Source organism: Leptinotarsa decemlineata, unplaced genomic scaffold (genome assembly GCF_025532065.1).
Source record: "Leptinotarsa decemlineata unplaced genomic scaffold, Ldec_3_MD MMD2_tig00000576_RagTag_RagTag, whole genome shotgun sequence".
In the NCBI taxonomy this organism is placed as follows: domain Eukaryota; kingdom Metazoa; phylum Arthropoda; class Insecta; order Coleoptera; family Chrysomelidae; genus Leptinotarsa; species Leptinotarsa decemlineata.
This window is the reverse complement of record NW_027412551.1, coordinates 6,936,015-6,954,481: the sequence shown is the minus strand read 5'-3', so window position 1 is coordinate 6,954,481 and position 18,467 is coordinate 6,936,015. Positions and strand designations below refer to the sequence as shown.

Genomic DNA, 18,467 nt, shown 5'->3' with positions numbered 1-18,467 from the left:
AAAAAAAAGTTGCATACTCTAGCAAGTTTAGTGAACATATTGTTCCACAAGTAAAACTATAAATTGAAAAATGTGTTTGAATCAGCCGATACTTGAGTATAGACACGCCTAAAGGCACGCGAAAAACTTTTTGCTTTTTTGTAAAAATGTTTTCTGAAAATCTTACAATGAAGAGTCTATTGATACTATGAATTATATATGAACAATATTGAATTCACATCGATGATGACAATATTCAATGAGGAAGTACAATTATCCTTTTGTAATGAATTCGGATTTTTGAGCCAAATATATTAGTTTTCCCGTTTGAATGTATTCAAACAAACTCACCGATAGATGGTCTAAAAATTCCTATCGGCAGGCCACCTCCTGTATCTTTGATCAGCGACTCTGCTAATGATTTGGTGAAAGTATACGTATTCGGATGATTTTCAAGTATTCTGAAACAAATATGTATTCTATTGGATTGTTTTAAGAGTTGGATTTTTTGAGAGTATAATTACATTACCATATCTACTTTGAATAACATTATTCTGGATTAATTATAACTCTTCAAATATTTTTTTATTTTCTTTCGAAAGTGTTTGAATTCATCAGCTGAAATTCAGATTTTCATAATTGATAAATATAAATTAACTCAAAGAAAATGACGCCATGCATTGAATGTTATGATGTTGAATATTGTAAAAAGCGTTACTAAGATGACAAACATAGACTAATTATTGCTCACCTTGAAGTCAATACAACATCCTCTTCATCACCCATTTTTTCTATCAAAGTTTCCACATAATCATATCGAATCGAGTTGTATACTTTCTCTTCTATCTCATTATAAGGACAGTTTGCATATGCAGTGGATACGTAGATGAGAGACTGAAATAATGTACATTTATGATTTGTGATGAAAATTAGTATTCAAGTAACACTAACACTAAGTAACACTACACATTATTTTCTTTTCGCATGTTTCGCTATACAATAACTTCTTCAGGTATATCTATAATATACTGTAACGAATCTGAAGCCGGCCGTGACCGATATCTCAGCCAGCAAACACATGACTCATCGCGAACAGCCGCGAAAAGAATAGGCGAGTACTTACAGAGACCTCTAGATAAATCTAGAACGATCGTTACCAGTATATAAGCCTTGCTTCCCGTCCATAGAGGATGCCCAAAAAGGGTTACCACCCCCGAAAACCCCAAGGAGGTGGCTCCCATCAAAATCCAAAACCCCCAAACAATCACCCCAGTCACACAACAGATAGAGGCAATCATCAAAATACAGACAACCTTACTACTCAACCTCATGCCTGCCATGAGAACAGAAATTTTGTCCCTCACCAACGAACTATGTGAGATAGTTCTTGGTCATTCCCTCTTCGCCACAGCCAGTGGCAACCGAGTGGACTACACGTTCACCAATCTGATATCCGAGCTTAATGGCTGAAGGACCAAATTCACGGGATAACGGGCGTTTCATCCTCGGCACTGTAAACGCCCAGGGCCTCAACCGAAAAAGATATCACACAAAAACACTACTCCATATCCACAAAATTCATATCCTATGTATTACCGATACCTTTACCAAAAATCCTCCCAACTTCTCCGGTTTTAATACAACCCACCGTCCTAAAGACCCTCACTCTCGTGGCATCGCTATACTAACAAAACGTGGACTTCCCCACAAACTACACTCCTTTCCTCCTAACCTATCCGAACTCGACTGCCTAGCGATAGATCTTCTATCAAACACCGGCAACATAACTATCATAGCCCATTACAATCATCCAACACAAACTCTTTCCAGAGACCTAATTGAATATGTATCTTCTCTCCCTAAAGCATTCCTAATAGGCGATTTCAACTCTCGTCACACCCAATTCAGAGATTTCAACTCCAATGCCAACGGCCGACTACTAGCCAACCTACTTTTAGAATACAACCTTTATAGAATTCCCTGCCCCGACCCGACGTTTCTGAGTCACCGGGGGGCCTCTATCATCGACCACATCTTGTGCTCTGAGAGCCTGATAGAGACGGTCGATGAACAGGCCTATATCGGAGACACTATCACGTCGGATCACCTCCCCCTGATAATCAAAACTTCCTTAAACTTCCCTACTCCTTTCACTCCTGAAACCATTACCTACAAAAACCATAGATACACAGACGTCAAACAATTCCAACTTCTCGTTACCCAAAAATTATCTACTCTTGACAATCCTCCACTAAACCACTCCAAACAAATTGACTCCCAAATCGAATCAATTCAAAAGATTATCACAGAGTCCGACGACTTATCCACTCCTACGACCACCCGACGAATAGATCAATCTCCACTTCCCCCTTTCCTCATTAACCTCATCAAAAACAAACGCAAACTATATAGAACTTTTGTCCGTACCAGGGATCCTGTCCTCAAAATCGAGTGGAACCGTCTTAACGCTCGTATACGCCTCCTCATCAACCAATTCACCCAGAAAAGGTGGATAGAGGAGACCAAAAAACTAGATTACCGGGATGGAATGGCTTTCTGGAACAAATTCAAAGTCCTGACAGGACAAAAACGGAAAACCGACAGTCACCTGGTGATTGACGGTAACATCATTTCCACCCCTCCCGACAAAGCCGAAGCCTTCCGTGAAAATCTCGAAAAAACCTTCCGTCTTCCTATAGACCCACAATTCGATAACCATTTTCTTAACTTAACTTAACTCAACTTTGACCCAGGTCAAATCCTCCTCGACGCCAACTGTCCCTTAAGATCCCCATTCAGCGAGGAAGACATCCTCAACTCAATCCACAGTGGTAGAAATACCGCTCCTGGACCAGACTCGGTTAATCGCCAGGTTCTGAAAAACCTCCCCGCCTCAGCAATCCCATTCATCAAACACATACTAGATGCGTGTCTCGCACACGCCTACTTTCCAAACGCCTGGAAACAGGCTAACACAATTCTAATCCCTAAACCCCACAAGGATCCTACTAACCCCGACTCCTACAGACCCATCAGCTTGCTTAGCTGCCTTGGAAAACTGCTGGAACGATTGATCACTAACCGTTTGAACGACTCCCTCACACTCCACAACATTATTCCTCCCTACCAACATGGTTTCAGGACCGAACATTCTACCCAGAACGCACTAGTCGAACTTCACACCCACATATCCCAAAATATCAACGCTTCTTTTTGCACCATTGCAATCTCCCTAGACATCCAAAAGGCTTTCGACAAGGTCTGGCACTCGGGCCTGATCTGGAAGCTTATCCAAATCAATCTGCCTCATCACTTTATCCGACTAGTTGCATCCTACTTATCCAACCGACTTATCCGCGTCAAAGTCGGTGAAGCTTTATCCATCCCTTTCTTCCCTAAAGCCGGAGTCCCCCAGGGATCAGTCCTCGCCCCTTCCCTATTCCTCATCTACGCACATGATGTTCCCATAACCCACAAAATCCTCCAATACGCCGACAACACCATTCTATACTCCTCCGCCCCCAACACCCGCCGCTTGCAAATTCAAGCCCAAAATATGATCGACCATTTCGAGCAGTGGTGCAACAAATGGCGTATCAAAATCAACCTCACAAAAACCCAAACAATCCTCTTCCGACACCCTAACACTTCTACCTGTCCCAAACTAAACCCGGACAACTTGAATCTCAGACTTTTGGGGGAAAACCTCATACTCCAGGACTCGGTTTCCTACTTGGTGGTCACCTTCACGAGGACCCTCAATTGGGAAATCGACCTGAGAGAGACACTGGACAAAGTCCGGAAGAGAGCTAACCTTCTAAAAGCTCTGAGAGGAAAACTTGGTGGATGCGACAGTAGAACTCTGCTTCATACCTATAATACCTATATAAGACCAGTTCTCGACTACAAAGCAATGATATACTGTACGCTCCCTCCGAGACTGTCCCACCGTATCCTTGCGACTGAACGACGAATACTACGCAACATACACAACCTGCACTACCGATACCCTTCCCTACACTTATATAACCTCATAAATACTACACCAATCGACCAAAGATTTCAGGAACTCCGAGGACGATATGCGACCAGGACGATGAGCAGCAACAACACCGATGCCATCGATACGCTCACATCGCCATGGATCCCCCGTGTAGGATCCCGAAGGAAACCTAGGAAAAAGCTCCCCTTTCCCCCAGCCAGACTCCTGGGAGCGATGGAAGACCCACCGGAGCCGATCCAGGACATCCTAGAGGATTTCCCACTGGGATACAGATAGCGGACACCTGACAGCAGCGCCCCGGAAAGTACCGAAATCCTAAACACACAAAACCCGGCCCAAAACCCCGTACCAAGTCACATCAGGACCACCGACCACCGTAATGAACCCGGACTATCACATGGAACAGCATAAAAACCAACTAAGAAAACTGGAACACCAAAACAACACAACACAAACTCCAACATAAAACACAAAACACACACATAACTCACTCACCCTGAAGAGGCATAAGCCTATAGCAGGGCCCTACACAAACACATACACACAAAAAATTGTAACAACTGTAAATAATTTGTAAATATACGATATTCATTCATTCATTCCATAGAGGGAGGCTCTATTTAGAAAGCGAATCGAGCGGTTAACAAACAGAGAGATAAATTAAACGTTAGTCAGTTGCTGGATGGTGTATATAAATTAGTTGTGATAGTGAAGTATTGTTAAAAATAAATTTGTTCAAGACATTTAATTCTTTAATTCGTTACAATACATATTCAAACTTATTTAAATGAACATGAAAAGAATGAAATGACCCGAGAGTTTATGTATCAGTTAATTACCAGTTTCTACATTTGAAGAAATATTCAGTAGCTAGGAGTTATTTATTTCTATTGGATCATTCAATAAAGGACCCGAATTCTTGAATCTATTTATTTCTATGCGTGGTAAAAATCTCACATAAAAGTATTTCTTGAATTCAAAAATTTAGTTTCGTGTACCAATCTCAACAATTTCCGAAGCATTTTGAGCAACACTAGATTATTCTGGTCTACAAAATCGGGTATGTATGTTTAACCGATATACTATTTATTATAGACCCCACAGCTCATTTCATAATTTCTGACTTTTCGTTCGTCAACATTTTGTCATTAGGGTTACCCAACATTTGTTGAATCGAAAAGCAGTTTTGAAGGTCAATTCAACGTTCAACGTTTTAATATATAATTAATTATAATTCATTAGTGTATTTTGGTCGAGGAGAAATTACGATGAACTTTGAATTAGTACCTTTCTGAAAGGTAGAAGATTCATCGAAAATTTTTGCTAAATTCAAGGATACCTATTGCTTTCTATTATGTCTCTGTTGTTTTTTCAATATCGTATCTCCATTGAGACAAGGGAAACGAAACAAGCCTATGCGTAGGAAAGTTTGGTTTTTTTTTTCGTGGAAAATAGTGTGAGCGATCAGTAATATACCTGAAAGTACTGTTATCATTCCTATTATGTTTTGGAAATGAGTGGATGATATTACGAAAATTGCAAATAAAAACTCAAATTCGTTTATTCATATAAATTGTTTCCAATCGACTGCTAACATTCGATTCTTCAACTATATAAAAACATAGATAGCAATACATATAAAAACCATTGGTATTCCTTGCAGAATTGAATGATATGTATATACAGGGTGATTGAATATATTTCGCTAGCAGTATATCACAATTTCTATAGACAATGAATTTCAGAACCTGGTTAGTTCTGATCATGTATGCGGAGAGATTGGAAGAATCCAACCTCACACACAAGTCAATAAAAATATTCTCGAACAGTCAAGCAGCGTTGGAAGCTCTTGGCTCCTACCGAGCAATGAAAAAAGGAACAGTGTTAAAATTTCAATCAGTGCAGACGAGATCAATGAGTTCTACTGTTCAATTGCTCGCAAGCTTAATAATAACATAATTGTCCCTTACGACCCTCTTATCAATGTTCATAACTGTCATACAGGAGATACTTTTACATTATACGATACTAGTTTAGATGAAATTATCGAAGTGTTTAGGGATATTAGGAATAAAAAATCATCTGGATACGATGACATCTTCATGAATATATTTCAGAATCTTCCAAGAGTAGCGCTTGAAACTCTTGTCGCATTAATGAATCTTTCGTTTCGCAACGGTACATTTCCTTCATTCTTGAAAAAGTCTGTGATAATTCCCTTGCACAAAGGCGGAAACTTAGATGATCACTCTGACTATCGTCCAATATCACTTATCCCGACCCTAGCAAAAACAATTGAAAAACTAGTGAAAAAAAGGCTAAATGAATTCCTTATTGCTCATAAAATCACCAAAGAAAATCAATTCGGATTTCAGGCTAAAAAAAACACCCAAGATGCAATTTTTTCCTTCCTGTATGAGGTATATTCAGATATAAATGCCGGAGATGTAGCTGCAGCAGTATTTTGTGAACTAAAAAAGGCTTTTGACTGTGTAGACCACAAAATATTTTTGCGGAAACTATATTGCTACGGCTGTGAGGGAGTTACTTTGGATTGGTTCGAATCCTACCTAACTGGGCGCAGTCAAGTCGTAAAAAGTGATATAACTTCAAAATATATTAATATAGATTATGGAGTGCCACAAGGATCTGTTTTGGTACCCTCTTTTTCTTCTGTATATCAATGATTTACTGTGTATAAACACTTCTGGGAAAATTACCTTATTTGCAGACGACACCACCATTTGATGACATAGTAAAACTGTTGAAGATCTTATTAATGAGATAATCAGAGATATTTATGTAATCAAGTCTTGGTGCGACTCGAATTTTCTCTCTTTCAATTTAAAAACAAAACAAATATAATAACTTTCAAATGTACTTTAGAAGATATGCCTCTAGAAAATGGGAAGATTGAAAATATAGATTGCACAAAATTTTTGGGCCTTTATATTGACAGTAAATTGAAGTTTGAAGCACACGTCAACGAATTGAAGAATAAAATCCCCTCAGGGTGCTATGCAATGAGAATTATTTCAAAGGAACTTGGTACTGCCACGGCTATGAACGCATATTATGCATTAATTGAATCTCAACTGATATATGACATTCCTTTCTGGGGGGTATGTCACTCTAGTCTGCTAGATTCAGCACTTAAACTGCAAAAGAGAGCCATTAGATATGTGTTCAAACTAGGACCGCGTAATTCATGTAGGCAGTTATGTGCAAAAAAAAATATATGTTGTGCCTCTCTTTGTAACGGAAACTGCGTGTCTTATACACAAACATAGGTCAAAATTTGAATATATTTCGTCGTGTCATAGCACTCGCCTGAAATCTAAAAATATTTTAAATTACCATTGCCTTCTTCATCCCTAGTAAATGACTCCATTTTCTATAACGGTGTTGAAATGCATAATCATTAACCGTCTCATTTTATAAATAGTCACGATAATATCGACAGCTTTAGAAAATACACAAAAAAAACTCCTCGCGAGCAGACCCTATTATAGTTTGCAAGCATTTTACAATGACAACTTCCAGTGGAATTGTGAACTGTCATCTGTAATTTATTGCGGGTACTGTATAGCATACTCGATTAGACTGTTAAATTATAAGTCGTAAAATTGACAAAATGTTCAAATTACATTTTATGATTGATATTTTATTTATTCGTTGACACTTATTCTATTGAATAAAATGTATAATTGATAAATGTATATGTTTATATACTGCTTGTTTATATAACAATTTTATTTTATTTTATTTTATTTTATTTTATTTTATTTTATTTTATTTTATTTTATTTTATTTTATTTTATTTTATTTTATTTTATTTTATTTTATTTTATTTTATTTTATTTTATTTTATTTTATTTCATTTTATTTTATTTTATTTTATTTTATTTTATTTTATTTTATTTTACATAATTGTGTGTATTTCGCCTGAATTTTATTTCTATATGTATATATTCTACTTTGTTAAAAAACAAGAGTTTTTTCGACAATAAGTATATTTAGATTGATTGATTGAACGTCTAAATTGAAAATGAATTGCCAAAAACGAGTCACCTCAGTAGGAAGACTTAACATATTGTCTCTGGTCTGGATTCCTGGCCATACTGACCTGGAAGGCTGCTGACTTACTTGCAAAGGAGGGTGCTGCAAGCAGCTCCATTGGACCATAACCTGCCATCAGCATCGCTTTAAGCTTTGCCAAACAAAAACTGAACACCTGGATGACAAGTAGATTCATAGACTTCTGGCAGAATCTTCCAGGATTGGCTCACTCCAAGGCGTTTATGCATCCTCCGAAGTTTGTTGGACTACAGTAGGGATAAACTACGATGTCTAACAGGCCTTCTTACAGATCACTGTTATTTGCATTATCATATGCAGAGACTCGAACTGTCGGAAGACAGTGTGTATCGCATCTGTTTGGAAAATGATAAAACAGGCACATACTTTGGTTTTTAGAGTTCGGCAGAGCCGTACTCTTACTATTTGACCGGAAAAACCACTCACCATACAAACTAATCGGCTTCGTTAAGAAGCTGGGTTTATTTGGTCGAGTGTGAATAGTTGTGAGCCACAATAAACCCTTGCGGGTTGCGGTGGAGAGTCGAATATATCCACTCACTTTGGACCTAACCTAACCTAGTTCTGATAAACATCCCCAAAACATCCCCAGTAATGGTATGTTTGTTGTTGCTGATTTCATATGTGAAATTAATATTTTTACATATATTGTTAAGAGATGAACCAACCGGATTCTAGCACCTGGAAAGGAATTGAACTCTTTATTTGCTTCCAAATCAAATTTGCTCATAAACAGAAGAAACAGTTGTTGAACTGAAAGCAATTATGTTCTAAGCAGTCAGTTGAATGTTCTTCTCTACTGAGATCAATGATCGGGGAGACTAGTATCTCTCCATATACATAACTTCATATACTTACGTAATAAACAGATACGGTTCTGTTCAGTATACTTAAAGCGATTGAATGTTTGTATAAAATTCATTATTACGTAATAAGCGCACTTTTGTAATTGAAGGACAGTCATATTGATATTGATCTATTGGTAACAGAATATATCCCCACCTCATCAAACGAACTTCATGTTGTGAAGAGAAAATAGTTTCAACGTCAAGAAAATTGGAAATCAGGAAATTTCAGAATCTAATTTCAAATAGGTAGCAGAGCGAGCTTCCTGATGAAAGATGTAATCGATGACTACAACAGAAATTTTGCAATATTCAATTATAAGGATGAGAAATTCTAAATTGTAACTTGATGCCTGAACTTTTACTCCATAACCATACCAATATGGTATGAGAATAAGTCTGACAATATGTCTCAGTTGCTTATAAAAACTCTATCAACAAATTTTTTTTTCTTCAATGAATAAAGAAACTTATCACAGTGGTCTTCAGTGTAGCTTAATGTAGCAGATATTTGAAGCGAACCCGCTAAGATATGTCGGGAAAGAAATTATTCAAAGATGCAATTATTGTCTGAAGATAAGAGAGAGGAAGAAAATTTCCACGATGGGAAATAAGCCAAAAGCCACTTATTGTGAAAATTTTAAATTGTGTACTCTATTTCATTTCAAAAAACAAGCACTTCAGCCAGTAATCACAATTGCAATATTCTTCTCGACGTAGGTTTTTCCAACTAAGGGAGTTATAAAACCGTTTTTTGAATTTGTTCTACGCCAGAAGTTTTAGTTTTAATTAACCATTCAGTTGTACCATCTGACTCTTTTGAAAAGAAATGGTTTTATCACTAGAAACTGATAGCTTTTTCGGAAAAAAAAAACAGTTTTTTGTTTTACTGGTATACAAACTACGAGCTCTGTTCAACAAATGAAGTAAATGTTCAAATTTTGCGGACTACGCAAATTCGATTGGCGATTTTTTTTTTTTTTCATGTTGGTTCACTCATTTCGAACAAATGTTCACAGTTTCAGCTGTTAGCACGTTTTATTTGTTGGTGCGAGGCATAAAAGTTAGGAATTTTGCATATTCGATGATTTTCTGCTGAAGAAAAATATGGATCAGAGAGTTTTTATGAATTTTTGTGTGAAAAATAGAATTGAGTGCTCAAAAACACGTGAAATATTTTGCCAGGGGCATAGGATGATTTAATTTTTTTTTTCCTTGGGAGCTGTCTGACTTGTCCATTTAGTCCAAGTCTCCAGAAAACACTGCAGCCTCTTGGACTTATTGCGTTTATTCTCCCATCTTCTCATGACACCCATTCCATCAGTCTCGTTCCCTGTACTAGTTTGTACAGGTTCCGTGTTGGATGTTCGTCATATTCTTCTGGACGTAATTTCGTACATAGCCTGCCTCCTGTGATTCTGTGCCCCACATTCGAATAAGATGTGCGAGCTGTTCCTATCCCTTCGTTGCATCATCTGCAGCTGAGGTCTCCGTTGTACACCCCATTTTATTCAGGTGTCCTCTAAGCTGACAATGATCGGTTAGTAACCCTGTAATTATTCTGAGCCGATCCCTATTATATTGAAGTAGTTCTTCAGTTCTTTTCTCGGACGGTTCCCTAATGAAGGTTCTACTGTGTTTGTTGCCAGGTACTTTTGTCCAGTACTCTGTGTGCTTGTTATTGGTCCATGTCATGATCTGGTTTCATACCAATGATTTTGGTACCCCCAGAGCTGGTTCAGGACCTATATATGAAATTGATGATCCGCGTCTGGTGCATTCATCAGCTTCATCATTACCTGTGATTCTTGAATGCCCTGGCACCCAGTACAAAATTAATTTGTTCCTATTTGCAAGTTCATTCAGTTCTTCATGGCATTCCCAGACCAGTTTTGATGTCACCTTCGGGTTTGTCAGAGCCCCTAGTGCGCTCTTGCTGTCTGTAAAAATATTGATCCGCTCATTTCTTTGAGGTCTCAATTTAATAAGCCTTGCAAACTGCAAGATAGCATACAGATAGGATGATTGTACTCTGAGACAGAAGCATGTTAACAAGTGGTACAAGTTTTTCACGGAAGGTCAAAAAAATGTGAATGACACAGATGGCCCTGGACGCTTCAGCACATCACCAACGATGAAAATGTTAAGAAAGTGAAGACAATTTTTCGGACATTTTTGGGCATGAAGCGTGTGGCAGCTTAGTTCGCTCAACGACAATATGCTTGATAGAGTCATAACTGGTGACAAATCATGAGTTTATGAATATGATATCGAGAGCAAAGTTCAATCGTCCTACTGGAAAAGACCAGGAGAGCCAGACCAAAAAAGCACGCCAAGTCCGATCAAATGTGAAGATTTTGTCACTGTTTCCTTCGATTATTGTGGCGTAGTTTATCGGGAGTTCTTGCCACATGGTGGTACTGTAAATTGGCCGTATATTTTTGAAGTTATGCACCACTTGCGAGAATCAATACAAAAAAAACATCCTCTGTTGGGGAAAAACCATTCATGGCTTTGGCTTTACGATATTGCACCCGTTCGCTCGTCATTACTTGGCCGTAATCTTATCTCCTTCACCGTATTCACCTGATTTGGCTCCCTGCGACTTTCTCTTGTCCCCAAGATTGGAGCAACCTATGGAAAGACTGCGTTCTGCGACGATTGAGGAGATAAGTACCAAACGCTGAGAGAGCTCAAGGACATACCAAAAAGTGCATATCAGAACTGATTCGAAAATTGGAAAAAAAGAGGAAAAACTTTGAAAGGGACACAATAGAAATTGATGAATAAATATATATTTTTTGAGACAAATGGAAATTCATTTTATTTTTTCAATAGACCTCGTATATATAAACTTGGTTAGATTCAGATGCCAAAAATTATCGAATGTTTTTAATATTTTCAGAAACTAACATGAAGAAAACGATTTTCTATAATCATTCTGTTGGGAACTGATTTGCGAATGATATATCATTCATGATGCAACAATTACATCAGTTTTTTTGTTAATAATTGAATTCAAAAAACTTTTTAGAAACTGTCATCCTGAATTTTCAATAAAGAGAACAGGTTGGGTGATTTCGCACTTACCTTCAGATTGGTCATTTGTCTTGCCAATTTCAAGATTTCTTTGGTTCCATTCACATTTATCATATAGGCAAGCTTCAAACATTCATTAAATCTCACGTTTGCTGCTATATGAAATACTATATCGATTTTCGACATCAAAGTCTGTTTGTCTTGCATGCACAGTCCCAAATCAGGCATCGTGCAATCTCCTGAGATAACGTCTATCCTATGTTTGTATTTTGGACATTCCTTTTTAAGGACATTGAAAATCTGGAAGAGAGTAATAATGAACATGCTTTGCAGAAAAAGAAATCCAATCAATTCATAGTATGTCTAGTCATGTGGGCGTAAGGAATCGGCTGATGATTCTGGTAAGTGTCGCAAACATCGTTTTTCAACTGATACACCATTTCCTAAGTTATATTATGAAAATATTTCAACTCCAAAATGGTTTCGATTTCAAGTGTTTTGAGATGTTAGTGGTCGATATTAATTATAAGCAATTTCAAAATGAAAACTTCAATTATTTGGCTTTCGAACAGTGGCTACCAAGTAGTGTCAAAACTAGAAGAAGAGGAAGCGTGGTCTTTTATTATTCGTTGAGAAAGTTGGAACCCAGATGGAGTCATTTCCACCAGAATTTAGTCGCTATCTCTGCTCTGCTCTGTTTTTTGATACTTTCATCCATATTTTGTTTTGGGAAACCTCTGAGGAAGCTAGCCAGTAAAACGTTAGGAAGGAATTTTAAATATTCATAGCCTTCAAACCCGAGAAATAGTGACACTGAAAAATTCGACAGAAAAAGCCACAACCATTGTGACCTTATGGAATCATAAATTGAAATAACACACTGATGTTGAAACCAGCAAAAGTTTTCACCAATTACCTATTGAAATGAGTGAAAAAATTTATGTGAAACGGTTTTGTTGAAAATGAAAGATGATAATACTGTAGATGATGTACTAAAAACTAAAAAATAATTCGGAGGGTCTTAGGTAGCATTCATCAAACCACTCTCCTCAGCAATCTACGTTATTTTTTTTTCAATTATACCGCATCAACCAGCTAGGTTATTAGCGGTAGAACAATAAGGTGTTTTATATTCTATATCATGTTACAAATTTTGATACATTTCAAAAAACACAACAGTGAGTCTATATTTTTGATATCTAGGGTACTGGAGTATTCATTTCCTAAGCCGGATATACGTATTTCGTTTTGGTAGCTGGGACATTCCATGATAATGTGCTTAAAACACTTAGATCAACGTTGCAGTTGAGGCATCGGTTGGGTGTTTTTTTCTTGATTAGATGTAGGTGAGTACACCGGGTGTGGCCAAAGCGTAGCCGGGTGAGAATGACTTGCTGTCTACGACTGAGAGGGCGGTAGTTGTTAATAACTAGGTTTGGATTGATATCTCTAAGTTTATTGGGGGTTAAGAAGCTCCACCATTTCCGTATCCATCGTTTGAATATAAGTTTTTTTTATGTCGTTATATAGATCTTCGTGTGGAACCTGGAAGTTTTGATATGTTCCTGGATATGTAGTGGAAGTTTTAGCATCTACGTCAGCGATTTCGTTGCCTTTAATGCATGTGTGAGATGATACCCAGACTATTTCCACTCTTTTTCTGTTGTTGGTTAGTTCTACAAGTTCTCTTTTGATTCGAAGAAGAATGGCAATTTTGGGGTAAAGTTGAAGTCCTTGTATTGAACTAAGCGAGTACGTGAATATCACGGAGTTGCCTTCGGTTCTATTGTAGTGTACTAGATCAGTTTTAATGGCGTGAAGTTCAGCTGTGTAGATACTGGAATCAGGTGGTAGAAATTGATCAGACAAACAATTTTTCAATTTCTACTATACATCTACATCATTATCAACTTTTTTTCAAAAAAACCGTTCTACATGAAATTTTCAAGTTTTGATTTCTGTAGTCCGTACTCTATACTCCGAAATTTCGTAGCTGCAGACATCTTGAATTTTCATCTTTTTCAAAGTGTACTACTATTTTATTGGTCGAGCCATGTCATTTGTTACCCATATTGGGGTGGTTGTGAAAAATAAAGTAAGTAAACCGGCATTTTTTAGCTGCGGCCATCTTAAATTTCCATCTAATCAGCTAGTCAAATCCTGTCAGTTGATGCCCATATTGTGGTAGTTGTGAAAAAATATGTAATTTGGCAATTTTCACCTGCAGGCATCTTGAAATTGCATCTTTTTCAAAGTATACTACTATTCTACTAGTTAAGCTCTGTAATTTGATACCCATATTGAAGTAGTTGAAACTACATGTGATCCGCCATTTTGTAGCTGCGCCAACTTGGATTTACAATGATACAAAATTTATTGAATTGTTTTGTCATCAAAACTTAATGTGTGTACGAAATTTCAGATCAGTAAATGAACAAAGAAACAGGGCAAGCTAAATGAAACCGTTAAAAATGACTTGTTTAGAGAAAGTGATTTAGACACGATGAAATAAAAACATCAACAGTTTGTTGACAAATCGTTATTTTTAACAGTTTTAATCTTCCTCTTTGAAGATGATCACTTGATGATCGAAACACGTGTCGATGTGTTAAAAATAACGATTTGGTGTTGGGAAAAAAAAATCCAGTAATATTCGTTACAACACCAAAGGTTCCAAATAGTGCATCATAAGTTTGTTGACAGTTATTCAATTAATGCCCTTTATGCTACGGTGAAAAGTTACAAATTTTCGCTTCTGGAAATAGTTCCGCTACAACTGGTAGCGAGATTGGCTGGAAATAGTATGAATGAAATTATTGAAGTAATTTCTAGAATTGAGAAAGAAGTTTTTTCTATAAAAATGAATGACAGTAAATAAATAAATAAATTATTTACTTGTTTATTTATTTATTTATTTTTCAAACCGACATACAAGGCTTTATAGTATGAATGAAAAAATTCCAATATGAATTCACTAATTTGTATGGCTTACAGACTAATATCCACTACATGCTTAATTGAAGTTTCTAAGGTACTGTGTAACGAATTCTTTGAAAGCACTCAATGAAACTTTTGAATCTATATCCATCAATAAGTTGAACACTCTTCTCCAAGGGAGAAGGCTGTTCAATTCACACTTTCAGTGTATAATTGACACAATAACTTTCTATTTCAGTAAACAGAGGCCAGAAACGTTGCAATTGCTTTCGCTGTTTCATTGTCTTCATTTTTTCCTTTCATATTCATAGTTCCCAATAATACCATTATTGATTTTTCTATTATTCACCCAATTCCAAAAACTATTATTCAATTTGTAATGAATAGCCTCTTCCCTAATCTCCTTAGTGTTTAAATCTTCTTTCTCAAACTGTTGACCTATACTGCATATAATCAGATACACATCTCAATATCCTAAACCTTCTTTAATTTCATTTTCAAACCGAGCCTTATCTTTCTTTGAGTTTTTATAGACATTGTACTTTGGTAAATATTCATTGATGGTCTTGTTTCATTTTCGATTGCCACATTAACATTTTTTTCTGTTGTCACATTGGACCAGTCGGTATCCCTCACCATTTCGCAAAGTCTATAAAATTCAGTGTTTTTGTAGTTATATTTGAATTCCTTCAGGTTTTTCTCGTGTTCATGTTTACAAGTATTTATATTGATTGTAATATCTAATGCAGGATGATAAGTATCCTCCATAACAAATAGTATATTGTCCCTTTTTACGTATCAAGAAGTCTAGTTACTTTCAGAACTGATGACCAAATCCAGCGTTCTTTGCTGACAGTTTAGTAGACCATTATATTACTGAAATCCAGTGAAATCAACCCAATCTTCAAAACATCTCAAGTTATAATTATTATTGTCATTATTACAAAGACGAATATGATTCATTCCGGTGATTATGATAAAAAATAAATGGAAATGATGTATTTACTGGTGATATAATGCTTTCGACAACTTACCACGTCATCAAACATTTTATCAACTCTTTCGTCAACAGTTCTTCCTTTTTTTTCTCTAACGAGAAGATATATTGTCGATACTTCGGTTGATCTCAATAACTTTTCTATCAGAACTTTCCCTATGAATCCTGTACCGCCTGTGATAAAGACATTTCGTGATTTGTAAAAACTTTGTATCTGAGAATCTTCCATTTTTCAGAGAATTGTTGATCTGAAATTCAATCAGGTTTATTATGAAAACGTATGATTCATGTATGATCCTCTCTTTTACAATAAATGAAATATGAAATGAGTGTTTTTGAATAAAATACATATAAACTGCTTGTATTTATTGGTGTGAATAGATAGAGAGAGAAAGAAAGAGTACCGATGTGATTATTATCCAAGATACAGGACGTTATTGACGAACACTGGTAAAAAGGGAACATATGAATAACTACATCCAGATAAATATACTATTACATAATTACGTGGAAATAGTTCATATAAATAATCACATCTAGGTAAAAGTACACATATATAGTGCTAGTCAAAAGTCCCCTCCCCCCCTCGTATCTTTTGAACGGGTATACTTATAATAATGAAATTTGGAGTGTGGAAATAAACGGATGTAGGCTTCTTAACTGGTCATAACAGGTGACGCAATAGTCATAAATGACGTCACAAGGCCACTGTGATCAAAAATTTTAAATGGGACCCTATGGCAAGTGACAGCTCGTTTGAAAGGTATAGAAAATGCCTATTCAGTCATACCAATTTTGTTTGGGTTTCGGCTGATTTTGATTGATAAATTGAAGAAATACGAAAATTATAGTTTCGCATTTAATTATTAAAAATTTAAGAACCAGTTCTTATAATAAGTGTTCAAAATGTGCTCCATCTACTTCCTGGCAGTAATGCATCCTATTGCTAAACTCTTGTCGTACTCGTCCCAGTGTGTCAGCGGAAATTGCCCTACATTCTTCAACAATTCGTTGTTTCAGAATGGCAATACTGTCAGGTGCTGTAGCGTAAACCTTAGATTTCAAGTACCCCCATAGAAACAAATCTAATGGTGTAAGGTCCGGTGACCGAGCTGGCCATTCGATCGAACCTCGTCGTCCAATCCATCTACCACGATATTCTTCATCTAGGTAACGTCTTACTGCACCGTAATAGTGTGCAGGAGCACCATCTTGTTGAAACGTTATTTCCAAGTTGTCGAATTCATCTGGATTATCTTCTACAATTTCAAGAATTAACGCCTCAATATCACTTTGTAACATCTCCAGATACAATTCACCGGTTAAGTTAGCATTGAGAAAAAGAGGCCCAACTATGTGGTTTCCCAAAATACCTGCCCAAACATTTACTTTTTCTGGAAATTGAGTATGTTTTTCACGAAAGATGTGAGGATTTGTGTCACTCCAATACCTCACATTTTGAGTGTTAACATTTCCATTGAGAAAGAAAGTACTTTCGTCACTAAAACAAAGTGTCTGTATGTAGCCTGGTTGTTGGTTCATTTTATCGGACATAGTTTCACAGAATTCTAGTCTTCGGTCGGGGTCATCATCTGAAAGTTGGTGCACCATTTTTAATTTGTATGGATGAAATTTGTTTTTAGCCAACACCCTATGTACTGTCCTTTGACTGACTTCACAGATAGACGCAACTTGGGCTGTGGAAGGAGTAGGGTTCACTACCATTTCTCCAAGTATGTTAATTTTTTTGTCATCACTAATTGTTGGTCGACCAGATCGTTTGGCATCTTGAACACTACCTGATGCTTCAAACTTCCGAAGAAGCTCCCTCAAATAAACCCTCGATATAGGACGATCGGGGTACCTCTCATTAAACAGTCGTTCCGCTGCATGGAAATTGTTTCTACATTCACCAATTATTAAGATAGCTGCTACTTTTTCGGCTACAGTACGTACCATTTTGCCTATGTAAACACTTAAACGTCTCGTTAAACAATAGCTTAGGTAAATTTTCAAGGTATAAACACTTTTGACAAGTAGATAATTCAAACACGTCAACCTTTTTGACAATGAACCAGAGGCGTACTTTAAAATCTTTATTAATTAAATGCGAAACAATAATTTTCGTATTTCTTCAATTTATCAATCAAAATCAGCCGAAACCCAAACAAAATTGGTATGACTGAATAGGTATTTTCAATACCTTTCAAACGAGCTGTCACTTGCCATAGGGTCCCATTCAAAATTTTTGGTCACAGTGGCCTTGTGACGTCATTTATGACTATTGCGTCACCTGTTATGACCAGTTAAGAAGCCTACATCCGTTTATTTCCACCCTCCGAATTTCATTATTATAAGTATACCCGTTCCAAAGATTCGAGGGGGGGAGGGGACTTTTGACTAGCACTGTATAATTACATATAAGCACCGTCAATTTCATATCGTTTCGTCATTAAAATATTCTGTCAGATTGTAGGCTTTCATGTAACTTTTTCACAAACGTTTCAAGAGAGTCCATGTTCTTTATATCTTCAGGAAGTTCATTATACATTTTGACACCGACGTAAAT

General features: G+C 36.7%; 1 protein-coding gene across 5 annotated transcripts in view; it reads right to left on the bottom strand.

The window, feature by feature from the left end:
• The window catches only part of LOC111511444 (fatty acyl-CoA reductase wat), a 47,303-nt gene that overhangs the window by 12,861 nt on the left and 15,975 nt on the right, over nt 1–18,467 (bottom strand). For 3 of the 5 annotated variants that reach the window (XM_023167488.2, XM_074174316.1, XM_074174315.1), the window contains exons 2-5: nt 15,936–16,146; nt 12,016–12,264; nt 731–873; nt 331–440 (exon numbers count right to left, since the gene is read on the bottom strand). In XM_023167488.2, coding sequence (XP_023023256.2) covers nt 331–440; nt 731–873; nt 12,016–12,264; nt 15,936–16,127 — 694 coding nt within the window. In that variant the 5' untranslated portion in view covers nt 16,128–16,146. The remainder of the gene's footprint in view (nt 1–330; nt 441–730; nt 874–12,015; nt 12,265–15,935; nt 16,147–18,467) is intronic. The other 2 variants (XM_074174317.1, XM_074174318.1) reach the window with 1 other exon arrangement.